This window comes from Vipera ursinii (genome assembly GCF_947247035.1).
Source record: "Vipera ursinii genome assembly, chromosome: 1".
Classification (NCBI taxonomy): domain Eukaryota; kingdom Metazoa; phylum Chordata; class Lepidosauria; order Squamata; family Viperidae; genus Vipera; species Vipera ursinii.
In genome coordinates, this window is record NC_139512.1 from 336,482,703 (window position 1) to 336,502,061 (window position 19,359).

General features: G+C 44.0%; 1 protein-coding gene across 1 annotated transcript in view; it reads left to right on the top strand.

Annotated features, from left to right (window-relative positions):
- HIP1 (huntingtin interacting protein 1) overlaps positions 1-18,440 on the top strand; it is a gene marked incomplete at its 5' end in the record, with an annotated part of 70,139 nt that extends 51,699 nt beyond the window's left edge. The window contains 20 exons of the mRNA XM_083352296.1: positions 544-638; positions 4,141-4,213; positions 5,229-5,412; positions 6,449-6,537; positions 7,704-7,820; positions 7,977-8,078; positions 9,100-9,294; positions 9,610-9,757; positions 10,032-10,118; positions 10,407-10,514; positions 11,224-11,360; positions 11,571-11,681; positions 12,212-12,270; positions 12,874-12,967; positions 13,411-13,511; positions 13,662-13,767; positions 14,554-14,677; positions 14,932-14,993; positions 15,117-15,228; positions 15,876-18,440. Of these exons, the coding sequence (XP_083208422.1) occupies positions 544-638; positions 4,141-4,213; positions 5,229-5,412; positions 6,449-6,537; positions 7,704-7,820; positions 7,977-8,078; positions 9,100-9,294; positions 9,610-9,757; positions 10,032-10,118; positions 10,407-10,514; positions 11,224-11,360; positions 11,571-11,681; positions 12,212-12,270; positions 12,874-12,967; positions 13,411-13,511; positions 13,662-13,767; positions 14,554-14,677; positions 14,932-14,993; positions 15,117-15,228; positions 15,876-15,886 (2,115 nt within the window). The 3' untranslated portion in view covers positions 15,887-18,440. The remainder of the gene's footprint in view (positions 1-543; positions 639-4,140; positions 4,214-5,228; positions 5,413-6,448; positions 6,538-7,703; positions 7,821-7,976; positions 8,079-9,099; positions 9,295-9,609; positions 9,758-10,031; positions 10,119-10,406; positions 10,515-11,223; positions 11,361-11,570; positions 11,682-12,211; positions 12,271-12,873; positions 12,968-13,410; positions 13,512-13,661; positions 13,768-14,553; positions 14,678-14,931; positions 14,994-15,116; positions 15,229-15,875) is intronic.
- Between the last annotated feature and the right edge of the window lie 919 nt (positions 18,441-19,359).

The window sequence follows — 19,359 nt, forward strand, 5'->3', positions numbered from 1 at the left end:
AGGAAGTTCCTTTGAAGAATGGAGAATCTAGACCCATCCCAAGAAAAAGGCATTTGTTCTGGTTATAATGATGTGAAATAGTATTTCAGTTTAGCAAACTTTGTCACTATTTAGCCTTTGCCTGTCTTGTTGACAGAGATTTTCAAGAGTTGGAAAATCAGTGCTAAGATATTTTTTTCTAGGAATTTCTGCTTCTGGAGAGCTATTTTCTATGAAATAGAAAGATCTGATTACTCTGAAAAAGATGGGGGGAAGCAGAGTGGAGAAATCAAGTGGATTTGAATTGTTTTTCTGGTGACAAAATAATGGGGAAATTATTTTCTGTGTAGCTGATTTAGAAATAATGCCTGCTGTTCACTATCTATAAATTCAGCTCCTACATATGCTTCAGTATCAATAATTCTTCCTATCGTCTCTTTCTGATTAGTCCTCTATTGAAAATTCCCTGAGATTTAAGTCAAATCCCTCTTTCCTTGAGTTGGGATGGTGTGCAAGGCAAGTTTATCTTTTCATGAAGCTAACTGCTTCCATCTTCACTTCCAGAATCCCTTTGACAATAAATTTGATGACATCTTTGGAAGTTCTTTCAGCAATGATCCCTTTAACTTCAGCCAGAATGGGATGACCAAGGATGACAAGTGAGTGAGTGATTATTGGACAGTCATTTGTCTTGAAATGATATAGGGTTTCCTGCCTGAGCAGGGGGTTGGACAAGAAGACCTCCAGGGTCCCTTACAACTCTGTTATTCTGTTAAAATGCATATATAGTATATATTGTATTGATTATGTGCCATCATATTGATGGTAAGTCTTAGCAACATTATTAGTATTAGTATTAGTATTAGTATTGAAGGAAACTTTACTTCCGTTATTGCTGAAGAGATTTTTTTTCATATACAGTGTACCATGAAAATGGAAAAAAAATAACTTACCAGGAAGCATCTTCATAATCTGTGCTTTATGTATGGGACAGTGACAAATGCAGATCCTCCTTTTGGGATGGGGGTAGAGTAACCTCTAAATATAATTATGCAAATAAGTACCTTGTTCCTCTCTGCAGCATGTGAAAGTGGAATATACAGTAATTAATTTAATTTAATTTAATTTAATTTAATTTAATTTAATTTAATTTAATTTAATTTAATTTAATTTAATTTATATACCACGCTTTCCCGTAGGACTCAGGGCGGTTTACAGGGCATAAAAACGTCAATACAAAAATTAAGAACAATTAAAAAGATTAAACTAAATCCCTGAAAAAATATAAAGCATATAAAACCCCAGTTAAAACCCCAATTAAAACTCAGCCTGGGCCGGAAAGCTCGAAGAGCCAGGTCTTCAGGTCCCAGCGAAATGATTGAAGATCGGGGTCAATCCTAAGCTCCACGGGCAGCTGGTTCCAAAGGGCAGGCGCACCCACTGAGAAGGCCCTCCCCCTGGGTGTTATCCGCTGGCAATCTTCTTTTACCGGCGGCACCCTGAGAAGGCCCTCCCTGTGGGAGCGCACAGGACGAAGGGAACTTGATGCCGGCAGCAGGTGTTCCCTCAGATATCCTGGACCCAAGCCATTTAGGGCTTTATAGGTGATCACCAGCACCTTGAATCTCACCCGGAGGGCAACCGGAAGCCAATGCAGCTCATGGAGCAGAGGTGTTACATGGGAGTAACGGGAAACCCCCATCACAACTCGCGCAGCTGCATTTTGCACCAGCTGAAGCCTCCGAGTGGTCCTCAAGGGCAGCCCCATGTAGAGAGCGTTGCAGTAGTCTAAACGGGAGGTCACAAGTGCATGAGTGACTGTGCGTAGGGCATCTCGGTCCAGGTAGGGTTGCAACTGGCACACCAGGCGAACTTGGGCAAAAGCCCCCCTGGTCACGGCTCCTATATGGTCTTCAAAACTGAGCCGCGAATCCAGGAGGACACCCAGGTTGCAAGCCCTATCAACGGGGGATAACACCTCACCCCCCATCGTTAATGATGGAATAGTTTGGTTAACCCGAAATGCCGGTATGCACAGCCACTCAGTCTTGGCAGGATTGAGACGAAGCCTGTTTCTCCCCATCCAAACCTGGACCGCCTCCAGGCAGCGGGACATCACGGTGAGGGCATCACTGGGTTGGTTCGGGGTGGAGAAAAAAAGTTGGGTATCATCAGCATACTGATGATACCCCACCCCAAAACCACAAATGATCTCGCCCAGCGGCTTCATATAGATGTTGAACAGGAGGAGAGAGAGAACCGACCCCTGAGGGACTCCACAAACGAGAGGCCTCGGGGCGGATCTCTGCCCTCCCGTCAACACCAACTGCGAGCGGCCCAGGAGATAGGAGGAGAACCACCGTAAAACGGTGCCTCCCACTCCCAACCCCCTGAGACGCCACAGTAGGATACCATGGTCGATGGTATTGAAAGCCGCTGAGAGATCTAATAGGACCAGGACAGAGGAACAGCCTCTGTCCCGGGCCCTCCAGAGATCATTCACCAGCGTGACCAATGCCGTCTCCGTGCTGTGTCCGGGCCTGAAACGGGTCCAGATAATCAGTTTCCTCCAGGAACAGGGGAAGCTGATGCGCCACCACACTCTCAACAACCTTCGCCAGAAAATGAAGGTTGGAGACGGGACGATAGTTGTTTAAAACAGCCGGGTCCAGGGCAGGCTTCTTGAGGAGGGGTCTTACCACCGCATCCTTCAAGGCGGAGGGGAAGATACCCTCCTTCAAGGAAGCAGTTATTACTGCCTGGAACCAGCCTCGTGTCTCCTCCCGGGCCGCAAAAACCAGCCAGGAGGGGCACGGGTCCAATAAACAGGTGGTGGAGCTCAGCCTCCCCATAATCCTGTCCACATCATCAGGGGAAACAGGATCGAACTCAGTCCAGATAACATGCTCAAGACCGTCCGATTCCTCCACGTCAGACTCCGTATCTGAGCGATTTTGTCCGTCAGATGATGATAAACTCCTTGGCCCGACCCTGCAAGGGATCCTCCCTCACCTCCTGGTTAAGAAGGGAGCGAGTCACTCTAAACAGGGCGGCCGGGCGATTATCTGCAGACGCGATGAGGGCAGCGAAATAATTAGCCTTCGCTGTCCTCATCGCCGCAAGATAAGACCTTATGAAGGTTCTTAACTGCAATCGGTCAGATTCGGATCGGCTGGACCTCCAACCGCTCTCCAGACACCGTCTCCGACGCTTCATCTCCAGGAGCTCCACAGAAAACCATGGAGCCCAACGGGATCTGCGCCAGGTCAGGGGTCGCAAGGGTACAACACGGTCGAGTGCCTCGGTGGCCGCTCTTTCCCAGGCATCCACCAAGGCATTGGCCGGGCTGTGAATGAGGGCGATGGGTATAGACCCAAGCGCCATCTGGAACCGTTCTGGGTCCATTAGGCGCCTGGGGCGGAACCACCTGGTCGGTTCCGCAGCCCAGCGACGGGGGGTGGCATAGCGGAAGACCAGCCACAGGAGATAATGATCGGAACATGACAGGGGAAAAATGGCTGGCAAACCCCCTCCCAGATCATCCAACCACTGCCCAGATAAAAACACCAGGTCGAGAGTGTGACCCCCCACGAGTCGGGCCCTGAATTACCTGGGTCAGGTCCATGGCCGTCATGGAAGCCATGAACTCCCAAGCTAACTCTGACAACCCTCCCAGGGAAGGCAGGTTGAAGTTACCCAGCACTATAAGCCTGGGGAACTCCACCGCCAACCCTGAGAGGGTGTCGAGCAGCCCAGGCAGGGCTGTTGCCACACAGCTGGGTGCCAGGTATGTGAGCAACAATACAAGCCAGTAACATAGAAATTTGTTTCATTTTTGGGTTTATATTTTCTTGCTTCAGAATGTGGATATTTTTGCTTCTGCATAATATTTCTGGCACTGGCCATGCCCTAAATCCCCCACATAAATGGCATATAGCAGAAATAATAGCATGACAGCCAAGTATCTATAAACTTCATTGCTTGTGACAGAGGACTGAATGTGTTTACTTTGAAGCACCAAGAACCTTTTCTTAAAATATATTAATTCAGCTCCTTTCTTCATCTGTATATGGTCATGAGGTCTGACTTTGCTTTCCTCCCATCCAATTTTTTAAAAAAAATTAATATCCAAATTGTACAAGTGTTTCTCCCTCCTTCCAGGGACAGGTTAATTGAACATCTGCAGAGAGAAATCGATACACTTAAGGATGAGCTCAAGAACTTCAAAGCTGAGGTAAATTTAAAGCCTATTACTACAAGGATGTTTTTTCTAAGCCCAAATATAGAAACTCACATTTGCTTTGGTATTTCCATTTCACTTTCTCTGCTCTGAATTACATGAGACCAGGATGAATTGATCCACAGGTATGCTGGTTAAAAATATGGGGTTTTTGCATCTGTTATCAGTAAATATCTCATAAAGCAGCATTGATAGCCTGCATGTAGGCTGCTAGGAAGTTGAGACTTCCTTCACAGACCATTTTTCAAAAGCAGTAACCAGAAATATTGATGGAATTTACCTTTTTCTGTTTGTCTATATGTTGTCTGCCTCTCTCCAACAAAGGAGTGGCACTTTTTTTAAACCTAACGGTGGCAGAGTTCCAAAGTCGAGGATCAAGCTTCAGGTTGACATGCAGTCTTGATTTATGTGTTGCAGTGTGTGCTTAGCTGTACATAACCAGAACAGTATACCGTATTTTTCCGTCCATAAGATGCACCCTTGTATAAGATCCGCCCCCCCAATTACTGGTACTTCTCGGTACCATCAGACAAGGGAGGCAACTTCCTTCAATCAGATGGTGCTCTGCGGGCTTAGTCCCGCCTACCCCCTCGGCTGTCAATCACTGTACCGAGGTGACTTCCCGGGGTCTCTTGCAGCTTCAGCCCGAGCTGCGCCGGTGAAAAACGGGTCATAGAAGGCAGCTTCAGTGGGAACGGTGGCATCCTTGGGGCAGTGTGGTCCTCCAGCACCAGGCAGCATCTCGGGCCAGCAATATCCTCCTGCACCAGGCGGCATGGCAGCGGCATGTAAAGAACCCATATAGGCATGCCCTGGGCTGCAGAGGTTACCATTATTTTTTTGTGTATAAGATGCTGCACTTGTATAAGACGCACCTGATTTTTGAACAGGGTGTTTGTAGGAAAAACTAGCGTCTTATACACGGAAAAGTTGGGTAATTGCTTTAATACCATGAGGGTTTCCCAGTGATCTTTCTGTTTCACCCTCTCTTTAAATACGGTACCTGCAGAGTCACCGCCTGGTAATGCAGCTGAAGGGTCGTATCAGTGAGCTGGAAGCTGAGCTGGAAGAGCAGAAGCACCTAAAGCAGCAGGCACTGGATGAGAGTGACTTCTTGCGCACGGAACTGGATGAATGGAAAAAGAGGCACGAGGATACAGAAAAAGCCCAGCGAAGCCTGACAGAGATTGAGAGTAAGCAGTGAAAACAATGCAACAGCTGGACTTTTTTCATCAGAGATAGAAAGACTGCAGTTTAGACATCATTCACAAACTGTAGATATGTGGCCCATTCACCTGAACAGTCATTAGACTAGAAACAATTAAAATTAATTTCCTATAGAAGCCTCATAGACCATGGTAACAAACTGATAAATAAGGTAAAGGTAAAGGTTTCCCCGCACATGCGTGCTAGTCGTTTCCAACTCTAGGGGCCGGTGCTCATCTCCATTTCAAAGCCGAAGAGTCAGCGCTTGTCCAAGGACGTCTCCGTGGTCATGTGGCCGGCATGACTAGACGCCAAAGGTGCACGGAATGCTGTTACCTTCCCACTGTAGTGGTCCCTATTTTTCTACTTGCATTTTTACGTGCTTTCGAACTGCTAGGTTGGCAAAAGCTGGGACGAGTAACAGGTGCTCACTCTGTTACGCGGCACTCGGGATTCGACCCACCAAACTGCCGACCTTCTGATCGACAAGCTCAGCATCCTAACCCACTGAGCCACTGATAAATATTTTGGCTCTAATTTTTAGGGAACATTTCGGAATGTACTAGATTAGGCAGCTAATAATCTTGTCAGCCTCCTTAAAATACTGTAATAAACCGATTCACTCTGGCTATCTGGCCTGAGTTTATAGAAGCAGGAGTTGTATTTGTATTAAAATGCCGTAATAACCGTGCCAGAGAAGAGTTTAATCAGTCCCCAGTGAGTCTTCTTTGGGCTCTCCAGATGTGCCACTCAAACTGTTCTAAAGCAGGGCTTCGAATTTATAATTGACTTTCCAGCTTAGAATTGGAGCATGTGAGAGAGAAGGATCGTTCAGATACCTCGTGCGTATTCCTTTGGCAGAGGGGCTGCCTTGTGAGGAGGGAAAAGGGGCCAGTCCTCCCTCGTTCTGTGCTGAAGTGAGAGCTGCACTGGAGGGAGGCGGCTGGCTCAGCTTATTTTATGGAGTGATTATCCCTCTCTTCCTCTCAGTCACAGGCCAGGTCCTGTCTGTTTCTGTTACAGGGAAAGCACAAACCACAGAGCAGCGCTATGTAAAGCTAAAGGAAAAGTACAGTGAGCTGGTGCAGAATCACGCGGACCTCCTGCGCAAGGTAATGCTGCATCACTTCCCTCCATTGTTCAATGCTAAGAGTTGAAATAGGATTATTCACTGATTGCAAAGCAAAAAGCCTGTGAAATGAGTTAAGGTTAAACCCTTATTAACCGTTGACATACTGTCACAAGAGATTTGACAGTCTGGGTCGGCTATACGCCTCTTTGCCATCCTCTGTAGTTATATATTTTTCATTCACTTAGACCACCAATTATAGTTTTAATTAAATCTGTCAAAGAAAGTCTAAAAAAATAACAGTCAGGCAAAGATGGAAAGAGGGAGGAATATATTTTTGAACTAGGCTAAGTAAAATTTGAAAGAGATCTACAAAATCTTCCAAGTATTAATCAGAAACTAAAAGGACTCAAGAAAAAGTTCTGTTGAATACGAGGCTTCTCCAGGAACCTTCAGCATAGCACATGGGCTCCAAACAGAAAAGTTGCTAGAATTCCCCCCCAAAAAAACCTTTTACAAGGTGAAGAGGCAAGGGAAATTTTATTTGTTTATTTGTCTTCTGTCTTTATTAGTTTTACAAATATTAGTTTTATGAACATACATAACATTCCTTCCTCTTCCTATTTTCTTCATAACAACAACCCTGTAAGATGGCTTGGATTGGGAGAGAATGATGGGACCAAAGTTATCCAGCTGGCTTTGATGCCTAAGGCAGGCCTATAGCCAATGGACTCCCAGTTTTTAACCTGATGACTTAACTACTAAACCACAGGTCTGCAACCTGCAGCTCCGGAGCCGCATGTGGCTCTTTTAGCTGTCTCCTGCGGCTCCCAGTCCTCTGCCATGTGCAGTCCAAAAAAAAAAGTGGGACTAAAAAAGTTCAACCAATCAATTCAAATATGCAGGGTAGGTGCATATCTCGCCTTGGCTACACTCTTCAGTCAAACCCTGTTCTGCGCATGCGCACATGTACGCACATGCGCACACATTTTTTGCGGCTCCCAGCTTTTCCTTTTGTGAGGGAACCGGTTCCGAGTGGCTCTTTCACTGTTTCAGGTTGCTGACCCCTGTACTAGACCAAACTGGACACTCCCTTTGGACTGTCCCACAAGGTAGGAGGACTCCACTTATTAGGACAATGATGACCAGTGGCTAAAACCTCCCTTTCTTTCTTTCTTTCTTTCCTTGCCTTCCTGTGCTGCCCTTTAGAATGCTGAAGTCACCAAGCAGGTGACTATGGCAAGACAGATCCAAAGTGACACAGAGCGAGACAAGAAAGAGCTTGAGGACTCCTTTCAGCGGCTGAGTGAGCAAGCCCAGCGAAAGGTAAAGAGATGTCAAGAGAAGTAGAAGGATCATCATTTTTATTGGAAGAGAAATGGAATTCAGGATGATAATGGTAGGAATATAGAAAATGGTAGAGGGAGCTGTTTGGGAAGAACACACAATCATTTTTTCATGCTCCTATTATTTTCTCTGTAGACACAGGAACAGGCAGAGATCTTGGAAACACTGAAGAGAGAGCTAATTGCCAACAAACAGGAGCTTCAGTGTCTCCAGAGCACTGTTGATTCCACTGCACAGGTGGGTCTTTCCTTACCGTTCTGTGATAAGTATAACCGTAAAAGAGCAGGACCCCAGCAAACATTCAAAAAGTAGAAATGAGCAGAAACAAAAACCAGAAGCATGTGGAATGAAATAGAAAATTAGATCAGGGCTTTTCAACCTTTTCACCGACTGTACCACTTTTAGAATATGGCAATATTCAGGTACCAGCTAGCAAGGTGTCAAAAACTTGATGACCAACCCCCCTCCAGAAAAAAGTGATAAAGTACAGGTAGACCTCACCCCCCCTTTAATATCCTTCTTCTCTCATCCCCTTTAATACCATCTCTTCTCTCCCCCTTTTATATCATCTCCTCTCTCACCCTTTTATATCCTCTTCTCTGCCCCTTTAATATCCTCTTTTCTCTCAGCCCCTTTAATATCATTTCTTCTCTCCCCCTCAGCAGAACCCAGGCAATGCCTTGCACAGCTCCAGCTGAATCTCTGCCTGAAGACTGTGTGAGGCTGCTTGCCACTCCCAGTCAGCTGGAGCTGCGCGCGATGATCCTGCTGATCCTGGGGTCTCCGCAGAATCCAGGCAGGCAATGCTTCACGCAGCTCCAGCTGAATCTCTGCCTGAAGACTGCGTGAGGCTGCCTGCCACCCCCAAGGCCGCCGCTAATCAGCTGGAGCTGTGCGCTTTGATCCTGGGCTCTCAGTAGGGCCCAGGCAACGTGCAGTTCCAGCTGACTTTCCCACAAGCCTGTGCAGCGCTGCTGCCACTTCACCTCATCCACTTTTACACTTTTTTTTTCAGTGCTGTTCAACCCGTCATACGGGTACCACCCGCATACCACTAGTGGTATGCATACCGCCGGTTGAAAAGCCCTGAGTTAGATGACTCAGAGAGAGAGGACCAAACACAAATAGCCAATGGCATCCCTGGGGTTCTGGCTGCCATTTTGTATGCACATAAACATTTTGTATTCTTTGGAAATGGTATGCTCAAAGGGAAAAGAAGATTCCACTTCTCCTCCACTCTCCTCCCTTGCCTATCTAGTTTGAAGCAGAGCACACCACTCAACTGGCTGCCCTGAAGCAAGAGAAAGATGTTCTCACTGAGACCGTGGCTCAGAGTGATCAGCAGATGGCAGCTTTGGAAGCTGAAGTAGAGCAGTTAAAGGCTACCCTTGAAAAAGAAAAAGAATACAGCAGTAAGACAATCCAGGAGCTGCAGAACCGCTTGGGGGAAACAGTAAGTTGGCTGTGACTACATGGATAGTATGTTACTGAGAGAGTCCAGAACCAACTTTCCTTCAAACCATGGAAGATCTGAAATGTTCTCAGCCTCTTCTCAGTTGGGATTTTAACTTCTTTCCAGACCCAGCAGAGAAGATGGGCAAGGACATAGATTTATTTATTCCAAAGTTCTCTTCAACATTCTAATATTATTTTATATCTTCTATGAGCCTCACCAACCACAATCCACTTAATTTGCAAGCCATCCCAACAGAAGATATACCTGGTTCACTGACACTTTGCATCACTGTGTCTCTTCCTTTGCTCTTAGGAAGGCAACACACAGGCTCTTCAGCAGGAGCTCCTGGACAAACAGTTTGTACTCCTTCAGTGTGCTGTGAAAGAGGCTGAACAGATGGTACAGGATGCTCTCAATCAACTCGAAGACCCCACTCATATCAGTAGCACAAGCTCTGCAGGTTAGCAGGCAGGGTTAAAATGACTTCTAAAGCCAGTTGCTGTTTCCTTCCCTACCAAAATGTCTAATTTTAAAATGGATATAGTTGTGTATATATACTGCTCAAAAAAATAAAGGGAACACAAGATAAGACATCCTACTATTAAATACAGTACATTGTGATGTTTAAGTGTTCCCTTTATTTTTTTTGAGCAATATATATATCACATCAAATTGTCCTTCAAGTTGTACTTCTTAGAAGAGCTTATGTAATGCATACTTTTGTTGTTGCATAGATTACCTTTTATCAAGGACTCATGCAGCTTCTGAATGTGTGGAGCGGCTACAGGAAGCATGTAGCCAATACCTTTCTGACCAGTCAGGTGAGACATTCATAAATACAACAGTGTACATATCAAGCATGCAGATAGAAAGCCCTGACAACATATACTACTAAAGCATTCCTGAATTGCTGGACTCTCTTGCCTGTAACATTTTGAAAATGAAAGATGGGAAAAAGCATACATCACTCTGTCTTTCATGTGGCGTTAAACAAAAACCTTGGTGAGCCTAAGCAGACTTCATGTGTTTCACCCTTGTCCATTTTGGTTCAAAAGGTTCAGGATTTTGTTAACATTCCCTTAATTTGGGTGCTGTCTTTTTGCTTCTAGATGTGAGCAGTTTGTTATCATGTGTGCCTCTTTTTGCTCACCTGATTGGTGATGCCATTCTGCAGGCTAGTGCCACATCGCACAGGGCCCCCATGGAATCCGCTGATTGTGAGTATACATGGTAGAGGGCCTGATTACTAAAGGGACTATCTGTTGCTTCCAGACCTGTAAAACTGGGTAGAATTGGCATGCTTCAGGTTCTTTCCATTAAGCAGTGTTGCCTGATGAAACCTGGAAAACATGCCTTCTGTGTCACATTACCTGCCCTCTGGAACATCACTTTTGAGTTACATCTGGCCCCCACCCTGGCTATGTTCAAAAGAATTCTGAAAACCTGGCTTCTTTCTTAGGCCTTGAGTGGTGGGTCCTGGGCGTTCTATTGTTTTTGAGTGGTTGTTCTTACAGATGTTGTGTTTTTAATTGTATATCAGAAATGATTCACTGTATGCTAGCCAGAGTCATCATAGATACATAGATACACACACTTGCTGATTGCATGTTTACAAGAAGCAACGGATGGAAACTAATCAAGGAGAGAAGCAACCTAGGAGAAACTTCCTGACAGTTAGAACAATTAACCATTGGAACAACCTGCCTCCAGAAGCTGTGAATGCTCCAACACTGGAAGTTTTTAAGAAGAGACTGGACAGCCATTTGTCTGAAATGGTATAGGGTTTCCTGCCTGAGCAGGGGGTTGGACTGAATTATGATTATGATATACACACCCATCCATATCTATGTATATCTGGGGGAGAAGAGATGTAAGAATCTTTTAGGTCATGCATGTGAAATTAATCCTTTCTTTGCATGCTTCCAGTGTTGTTAGAGACCAGCAAGCAATGTGGGAATGAAACCTTGCACTACCTGGGAATGCTGAAAGATAAAGCAACTCTGGAAAGTGCTGACTGCACTGCTGTCAGGAATTGTCTCAACCAGATCACTGCAATTGGACAGGTGGGATACCCCATGGCATAAGTAAGGATAAGAAGCAGGATTCTTTGTCTGATCCAGGGGCAGCTATCCAGATCAGTGAGCCTACTGTATTATCCACTGAAGAGAAATCAATCTTTGGGGAGTTTTGAGCTCCTCTTTTGCTACAGTAGAAGATTCATGTGAAGACAGGAGGAACAAGAGAAAAGGTGTGTATTGTCTTTCAATCTGCAGGAACTGCGGCCCAAAGGCCTGGATGTTGAGGAAGAGAAACTGGGGGATCTGGTTGATGAAGAGATGGCAGCAACGGCAGCAGCTGTTGAGACAGCAGTTGCCAGGATCGAGGTGAGATGCAAAAATGTTAGATTCTCGCTCTGCCCCACCCCCTCATGTGAAATTATTTTTTTTAATTTTAATTCCATTTATATCCCGCCCTTCTCCGAAGACTCAGGGCGGCTTTACAAACTTAGCAGTAGCCTTCATTCTATGTATATGCCTGCTTATTAGGGCTTTCACACACAGCCCAAGCGGCATTATTACAAAGTCAGCTTAATTGCCCCCAAAAATCTGGGTCCTCATTTTACCTACCTGGGAAGGATGGAAGGCTGAGTCAACCTTGAGCCTGGTGGGATGCGAACCTGCACTAATTGCAGGCAGCTGGTGTTACTTAAGGAGGCATTAGCCCACTGCTCCACCAAGGCTCTTACTTTAGAAAGAGTTTTCAGATTGAGAAATTAGAGTTTATTTGCAGTTCCATGTCCTGAAAGAATGGGTTCTGGGGTTAAGATTTAAGTGGAAATGGTTTCCCATTGCTGTTTGAGATATTGGATGTGCTAATCTGAACTCTGGCCCATCCCTTCCCCTTGTTGAAACAGGAAATGCTGAATAAATCACGAGCAGGGGACAGAGGAGTCAAGTTTGAGGTCAACGAGAGGTTGGTATTAAAGGCTGGCACTAATGTCTTCAGATATTAGGTTCCTCCTGCTGCTTATAAAGAAGTTTGAACCTGAGGGATCTGCCGTGCATTTTTCCCCACGTGGCATCTACAGTATTTGAAAACTGGGCTGAATTGCTTTGTCCATTTAGCATCTCTTATTCCTGTGCTTGTCTAATGGATTGCAGGCCCACATATGCCCTTGCAACCTCCCTCTCATTCGCATTGGGATACCAAGGAAAAGTCAGACAAGCAGCATCTGTATTTATCTCCTCCAAATTCCTAGCATTTTTGAATCTCAAAATGGGAGAGAAGGACTAATGCAGAATTCCAATAGGTTAAAGCAGAGATTATTTTTTTTTAAACACTAGCTCATTTCCTACTCACACATACAGTTTTATCAATTGCATTTTTTAGGATACACAATTGTAGAAGGGAAAGACAAGCCTCCTGCTGTCACCCTAGTTGAAGTATTTAATTGCATTACTAGAGATTAAGCTCTGCCAAAAACATGAAAAATGCTTTTGGGAATCCTACAGTAGGATTGCTCCATTTGAACTGAAGTCTGTCTTCTCCTGCTACCATTGGTTTTGTATCTTGCAGAATTTTGGGGTCCTGCACAGACTTAATGCAGGCCATCCAAGTTTTGGTGTTGGCTTCCAAGGACCTCCAACAAGAGATTGTGGAGAGTGGAAGGGTGAGTTTGTACTAGTCTTGTAACACCTGCTCTACTGTCACCACAACTTATTTTTATGAAAAAATATACCAGCAATCATGGTAGTGCCGATTAAAGGTAAAGCAGGCAAACATACTAATCTCACTGAATGACAGAGCTAATGAAGCCTCCTGCTGTTCATTCATTTATTGAATCGTGTAATAAGACTTAAGTATTAATATTTTAATTTATATTAGATTTTTATCCCACTTCTATTTGGTCAACTCAAGGTGGCATACATACCAAATACTTCTGTTTTCCCCACAACATCATCCCTGTGAGATGGGTGAAGTCGAGAGAGGCCCAAAGTACTTGTCTAAGGGAGGACAGTCTCCTGGTTTCTAGCCCAGCTCCTAGGCCACTAAACTGGTTGCCTCTATATATTTTACTTATAACACTTAGATGTGATTCCTTTTCTTCTGCAGGGAGCAGCATCCCCCAAAGAATTCTATGCCAGAAATTCCCGTTGGACAGAGGGCCTGATTTCTGCTTCCAAGGCTGTAGGCTGGGGAGCAACTGTGATGGTGTAAGTTTCTGCAGCGTGGCCCCAGCCGATTGTGGCATTGTCAGGTTGCCATTCACGTTAGGGACAAAGGTCTGTGCAGTGTTGCTTTGACTCATGGCTAGAAGAGTGGAAGAAAAGGATTCACTGGTTCATTTGTATTTGCCTCCATAGAGATGCTGCTGACCTTGTAGTTCAAGGGAACGGGAAGTTTGAAGAACTCATGGTTTGTTCGCATGAAATTGCAGCAAGCACAGCTCAGCTTGTTGCTGCTTCAAAGGTAGGCTTTTTCACAGAGAAATTCGGTGCTAGAGGATGTAATTAATGACTATTCAAAGTAATGAATTTTTACTAGGTGAAGGAATTGTTTCTTGAACATTAAAGAAGGACTTTTAGTCTGGGAGCTATTCCATTCCTTTTTACGTATTGTCAGAAACAAATTGCAGAGGTGAATGGATCTGTGCTCCCTCAAAATATAAAAAGTTTGGTTCCAATGCTTTCTTCGCTTATGATCTCATAACTCCATGCCAATCATTGGAAGGATTCCCTGCTGTTACCATTTTTTATGGACTACTCTACTTCCATTAATGGTTATAATGACTGAGACATTCTGGGAGTAAAAATCCACATGTTCTGGATGTTGCCAAAACTGAAGAAGATTGTTGAACAAAAACTATAATAAAGTTTTCTGAAAACACAATTTCGGTATCTTGGAAATAGGGAATTTGAGATAGATGGAGAGAGAGAGAGAAAGAGACAAACAGACAGACGGAAAATAAGACAAATTGGAATGGACAGAAGCACATTTTGGTCATTTTGTTTTAGATAATGGCATTGCCATAGTATCGCCCCATATGCTTATGATTAATTATTGAATGTTGTTTTCAGTACCTCCCTGTCTGTCCTGTTTGTCTGCAGGAGATTTGTCTTTTTTAAAAAATAGATTTCTAAGTTTCTGCGAAGGCGCATATTATGGAATGACTATTTTTTTTATCCCATTTGTATCATATAAATTGTTATTTCCCACCTGGAAAGAGTTATCTGAATCTCCCATTTGATCTCACAGGTAAAAGCAGACAAAGACAGTGTAAATCTCGGCAAGCTTCAGATTGCCTCTCGAGGAGTCAATCAGGCAACAGCCAGAGTAGTGGCTTCCACTAAGTCAGGAAAATCACAAATACAGGAGAAAGGTAATTTTTCCTTCAGTGCACAGGTGGATGACAAAATTCCCTTTCCTTTCTTGAGAAGTAATTTTATAAGGGTGAGTGTTAAAAGGCCTTTGGCTCTCTCTGAATATAGTTGACTTTCATATTCATCCAGTGGCCTATGGTCCATTGGCACAATTATTGTTGCCAGCTATGTGGCAAGAACTCTCAGCCAACTGAGGGTAGGGCTGGGGAGCGGCATCTTTTAATGAGAATAATAGTGAGATATTCCCCTACAGATAGCATGGACTTCTCTGACATGACACTAACACAGATCAAACGCCAAGAAATGGACTCTCAGGTAAAGTGGGCAAGTAATAGAGAAGGAAGAATGCTTGGCCAGTTGGTGAAGAGACAAGATGATAGTATAGGAAGGGGTCAGAAAAGGGCCTGGTGCTATGAAAAGTAGTATCTTTCCTGCTAGGTCCGAGTCTTGGAACTGGAGAGCCAACTGCAAAAGGAACGCCAGCACCTGGGTGAGCTCCGTAAGAAGCACTATGAGCTGGGAGGCGTAGCTGAGGGTTGGGATGAGAATGGTAAGTAAGGCCTATTAAATGTCTCTCCAAATAGGTGTTTTTCAAGCTCATGTATTGAATTTTGGGCTCCAGAAACTAGAGTTCATTTATTGCTTCAGCCACAAGTTTTATTGTTCAGTTGCAATGCTTTAGCTGTTCTTGCAATTCTTACCTTCTCTGGTATTTTGGAAATTAAGAGAAGGAACATCATTGCCATCTGCCCCTTAACTCTTTGAACTAGAACACTTTGAGATGACACAGTGATCCAGAAGTAATTCATTCCAATTTGATATATCTGTAAGTCCAAGACTAACAAGGAGTCAGTTAATGGGAATGGGGGCTGCATCTTTAAACTTTGCCTATAAACAAAATAAAATGAGACCTTTTATTTATGTACACTACGGCTGGGGATAACTGAAGTAGATTGTGACTCAGTGCTAGGATTTTTTTACCCACATAAACAAAGACAATGATTTCAGGACTACAGTCCTGGATAAGGACTTCCATGGGAAGCTATACAAGTCACACCCTTATAATTGGATCTTTCAGGTTTGTAATCCTTCCATAAATATTTCAGTTGCCTTAGCTCACAAAGAGTTGAAACCTATGTGAAGACTTGCCCCCTTTCTGATAGAACTGAAATAATAATTGTTCCTCTTGTTCTTCAGGTGCAGATTAGGATCTCTGAGAAAGCAGCCAGAGAAGATCCTTCAGTTGGTGTGATTACTTCTGCATATGAATGATGAACTCATTTGAATATACCACAAAGCCTGTGCTCATCAACAACGCATTCATACTTGGGGCTGGCCCTGCAGGGTCCTCTGTTGACTAAGAAGAGAGCAGCAAAGCTGTGGGGGAGAAAAATAGTTTCCTAGCCACAACAGCATCCATAGCATTGCCCTGCCATAGCCATAAAACACAAATCCTGCATTCATCTGTGTGTTACAGCATTTCTGCAGAGTTGGATTTCCTCTTCCCAGGTCACTTCCTTATTTTGCACAGCCTCTGATTTGTTAACGTTGGCTCTGTATCAGACCAGGGACAGTGCTGATCTTGCTGCTCATTCTCTTTGCTTGCCTTTTCTCAGACCCAGGATGGTGGCAGGGTGATGGTTAAAAGTCTGAGTCTACCCATACCGATAAAGGTACCCATCTCTCTGAGGGCCACTTTAGCCTCTACAGAAGAGGGGTTTATGTAACCTGGTCTGCCACATCTCAGGAACTGCGATCTTTTCTGTTCTTATTCTGCTGCCCCATCCTGCCTTGCTCCAACAAAGGGGAACCCTGTCCACTGCCTCAGAGTAGTTCACTGTGCTTTGAGCAGCAATAAACAACTGAGAATCTAGAAGTAGGAATTGCTAGTGGGGAAGGGGAGGCTGAAGGTGCCCAAGGAACTGACTTTATATTTGACAGTTGTTAGGGGTACCAGCTGTTAGTCCACATACCAGCCAGTTGGCCTTTTGATCACCTGTACTCCATGAGCAAAGCAGAAGCTGCCTAGAGCCAGTTGACCTCAGCACAGCTTGTTAGCTTTCCTTCAGCCATCGAACAAATGACCAGTAGCAGTAGGCAGCTGTGCCACCTGGAAGTTGACCCGGATTCTTTTATAGATGATGTGGTTTCCCCCTGCCTTCTATACCTCTGCCTTCCATGACAGCTGCCTCAGGCACCTCATGATCACTGTGAGACTCTAAGGAAAGAAAAAGCAGAAGAAAGAAGAATAAAGATGCTGTTGCCCATATATTGGATATTTCCTTTCGGTCTTGCTTTTGCTGTATAGGGAAGGGCCTGAGGACTACGCTCTTCCACCAGCATCAGGCAAAATCTTATACCAAAGGAAGTTGTGAGTGAAGAACATCTGTAGTCTGGCATTAGATTAGTAAAAGCTGTCTTAGTGGTTGTCAGATACAGAACGTTTTATTTACTTCCATCATACTTGTGTGGACTAGTACTATTATCAGCCAGACAACAGAAAAACATGAGCAGCAAAACCTATACTGTCTCCTAAGTGAAGCAAGACTGGTGAGGGAACAATCTAACCAAGTCTGCTCCATATCTCCGATGGGGCAATCAGCATGAAGCCATGTATCTTTCTGGTGTTTTGGGTAGGGCTGCCCTACACCTGATTTCTGCAAGCTGGCTGATGTACGTCAGACATAGGGTTGGGGGGCCTTCAGGATGTGATCAAAGTAGAATAATCTGGCTAACTTGTGTTGCCTAAAATGTCTCCGAAGTGGTGCTTATGTTTAGCAGGTGCTGCCAAGGGACCTGGGGTTTTTGGTGGGTTTTTTTTGGAAGTTCTACATTATAAGAAGAAGCCATGAGAAGGCTACTGAGCCTAGTATCAGCTATTTTATGGAGACTAGAGGCCGTTTTGGCTTTGCCTTCAACTAGAGAAGCTCATAAATCTGGTTCCTGAATGAGCTGCCATGGCCTTTGGCATATCTAACTCCTTGCCAGTCTCTTAACTCTGTCTCCAACTCAGATAAGCTTATCTATTGCACACTGCCATTTGGGGAGGTGGCAAAAGACCTAGGGCTTCTTCTTTCTCCAAGGGTCTTTCCACCTATCTTCTCTTTTCCCCTCAAGTTTTTTTTTTTCCTAAAAGCACTGCATAGGCCAACCAGCCTATCAAATACCGGTGCCTGCTATGCCCCAGGTCGCCTTGCCATATGGCTGGCAACCCAAATACCAAATAGCACTTCTCCCACCGCCAGCTTGAATGAAGCCAATCAGCTGCCTGTCTGCCTCACTCCAAAACGTCAGGTACTATCCTGCTGCCACAGCACATGAGGCATTTCCTATGGCGCTGAAATGCCCTTGCTCAGCCTTTCCAGGGATGTCCCTTCAACGTCTGGTGCCCTCCCCAACTACCTCAGGTTTTCAGGCTGACTGGCCATGCATGTGGAAGATAAAAAGGAAGAAAATTAAGAAACATTTAATGTGAGGCTTGGATAAGAACAGTTTTGTTGTGCTAGAAAATTGACTTCCTCAGTGCTTGTTTTTTTTTAACTTTCCCTAAACTGAGCAGGTGATAATAAATAAACTTCCATTAGAACACTTTTCCTTAAATGACAAAAAAAAATGCTACCTAGGGCCCAGTCTCCAACAACTGACCCAGGCAGCCAGCTCTTTTCTTTCCAACAAAACTTTTAATTATTGTATTAAATACATTTTTCTTTGTATAATATGTTACATGTGTGTGTTCAATTTTTAAATAAATATTTCAACCCACTCGTGTTGGGTGTTGATTTTTGGAAGTTTTTAAGAATTGTAGTACTGCCTTTAGTATACTTTTTTTTACTAGCTATGAATCCTGCAAAAAGCAGCATCCAAATTTAAATTGGCTGAACAAGATATTATATAGATCAGAAAGGCACAAGTTGAGGGGTCACACCTTGCCCTATAAAATCTTAGCCATAGATTTTTATTTTATTATTCAGCTGCAATTTTTAATATAATAGGGTGGGAGAAATGACTAAATATACTTCACATACATTTAAGTGGTATTAAATGTATATATATTATCAAATATTTTAGTTCTGACCCACTGATTTTCAGGGTGACCTTCAATACATTACTCAAAACCAAGGGCAACCTCTAGGCTAGAAAAAGTTGCATTCATCTGAGAAAGTGACAGTTTCTCATTAGATTGCAGTTCCCATACCTAAAAACATAATATTGTGAAATTAATATCAGAATTATGTAAATTTGTAGCAGCTGATTTTGTTCTCCTATGTTATATTATGATGGAAAGCTAGTACCCAAGCATTAGTGCAAAAGCATTGCCTGACTACCACAATAGAAATAACCTGTGTAGCATTAAAATATTGATTCTAGTTGTGTGTGGTTCAGATGAGAAACTGGACCTTGCTCTTGTGCTAAGATTAAAAAACATTGTAGAGAAACAGTGAATACTTTATTTTCTATCTTCACAGGAGAAAAACGGGGGCTCACCAGATTCTCAAGAAGGGGATTAGATAAAATGAGCCATACAGGGGTGACAAGGTTTTATTGATCTTCAACAAAGCCACCCAGAGTAGCCCCATGAGATAAGCAGCAAATAAATTTAACTAAATAAAGCACCAGGCCCCAGTGGCATGTAAGATTGCATCTAAAATACTGTGTGCAATTCAGGTTGCCAGTTATTAAA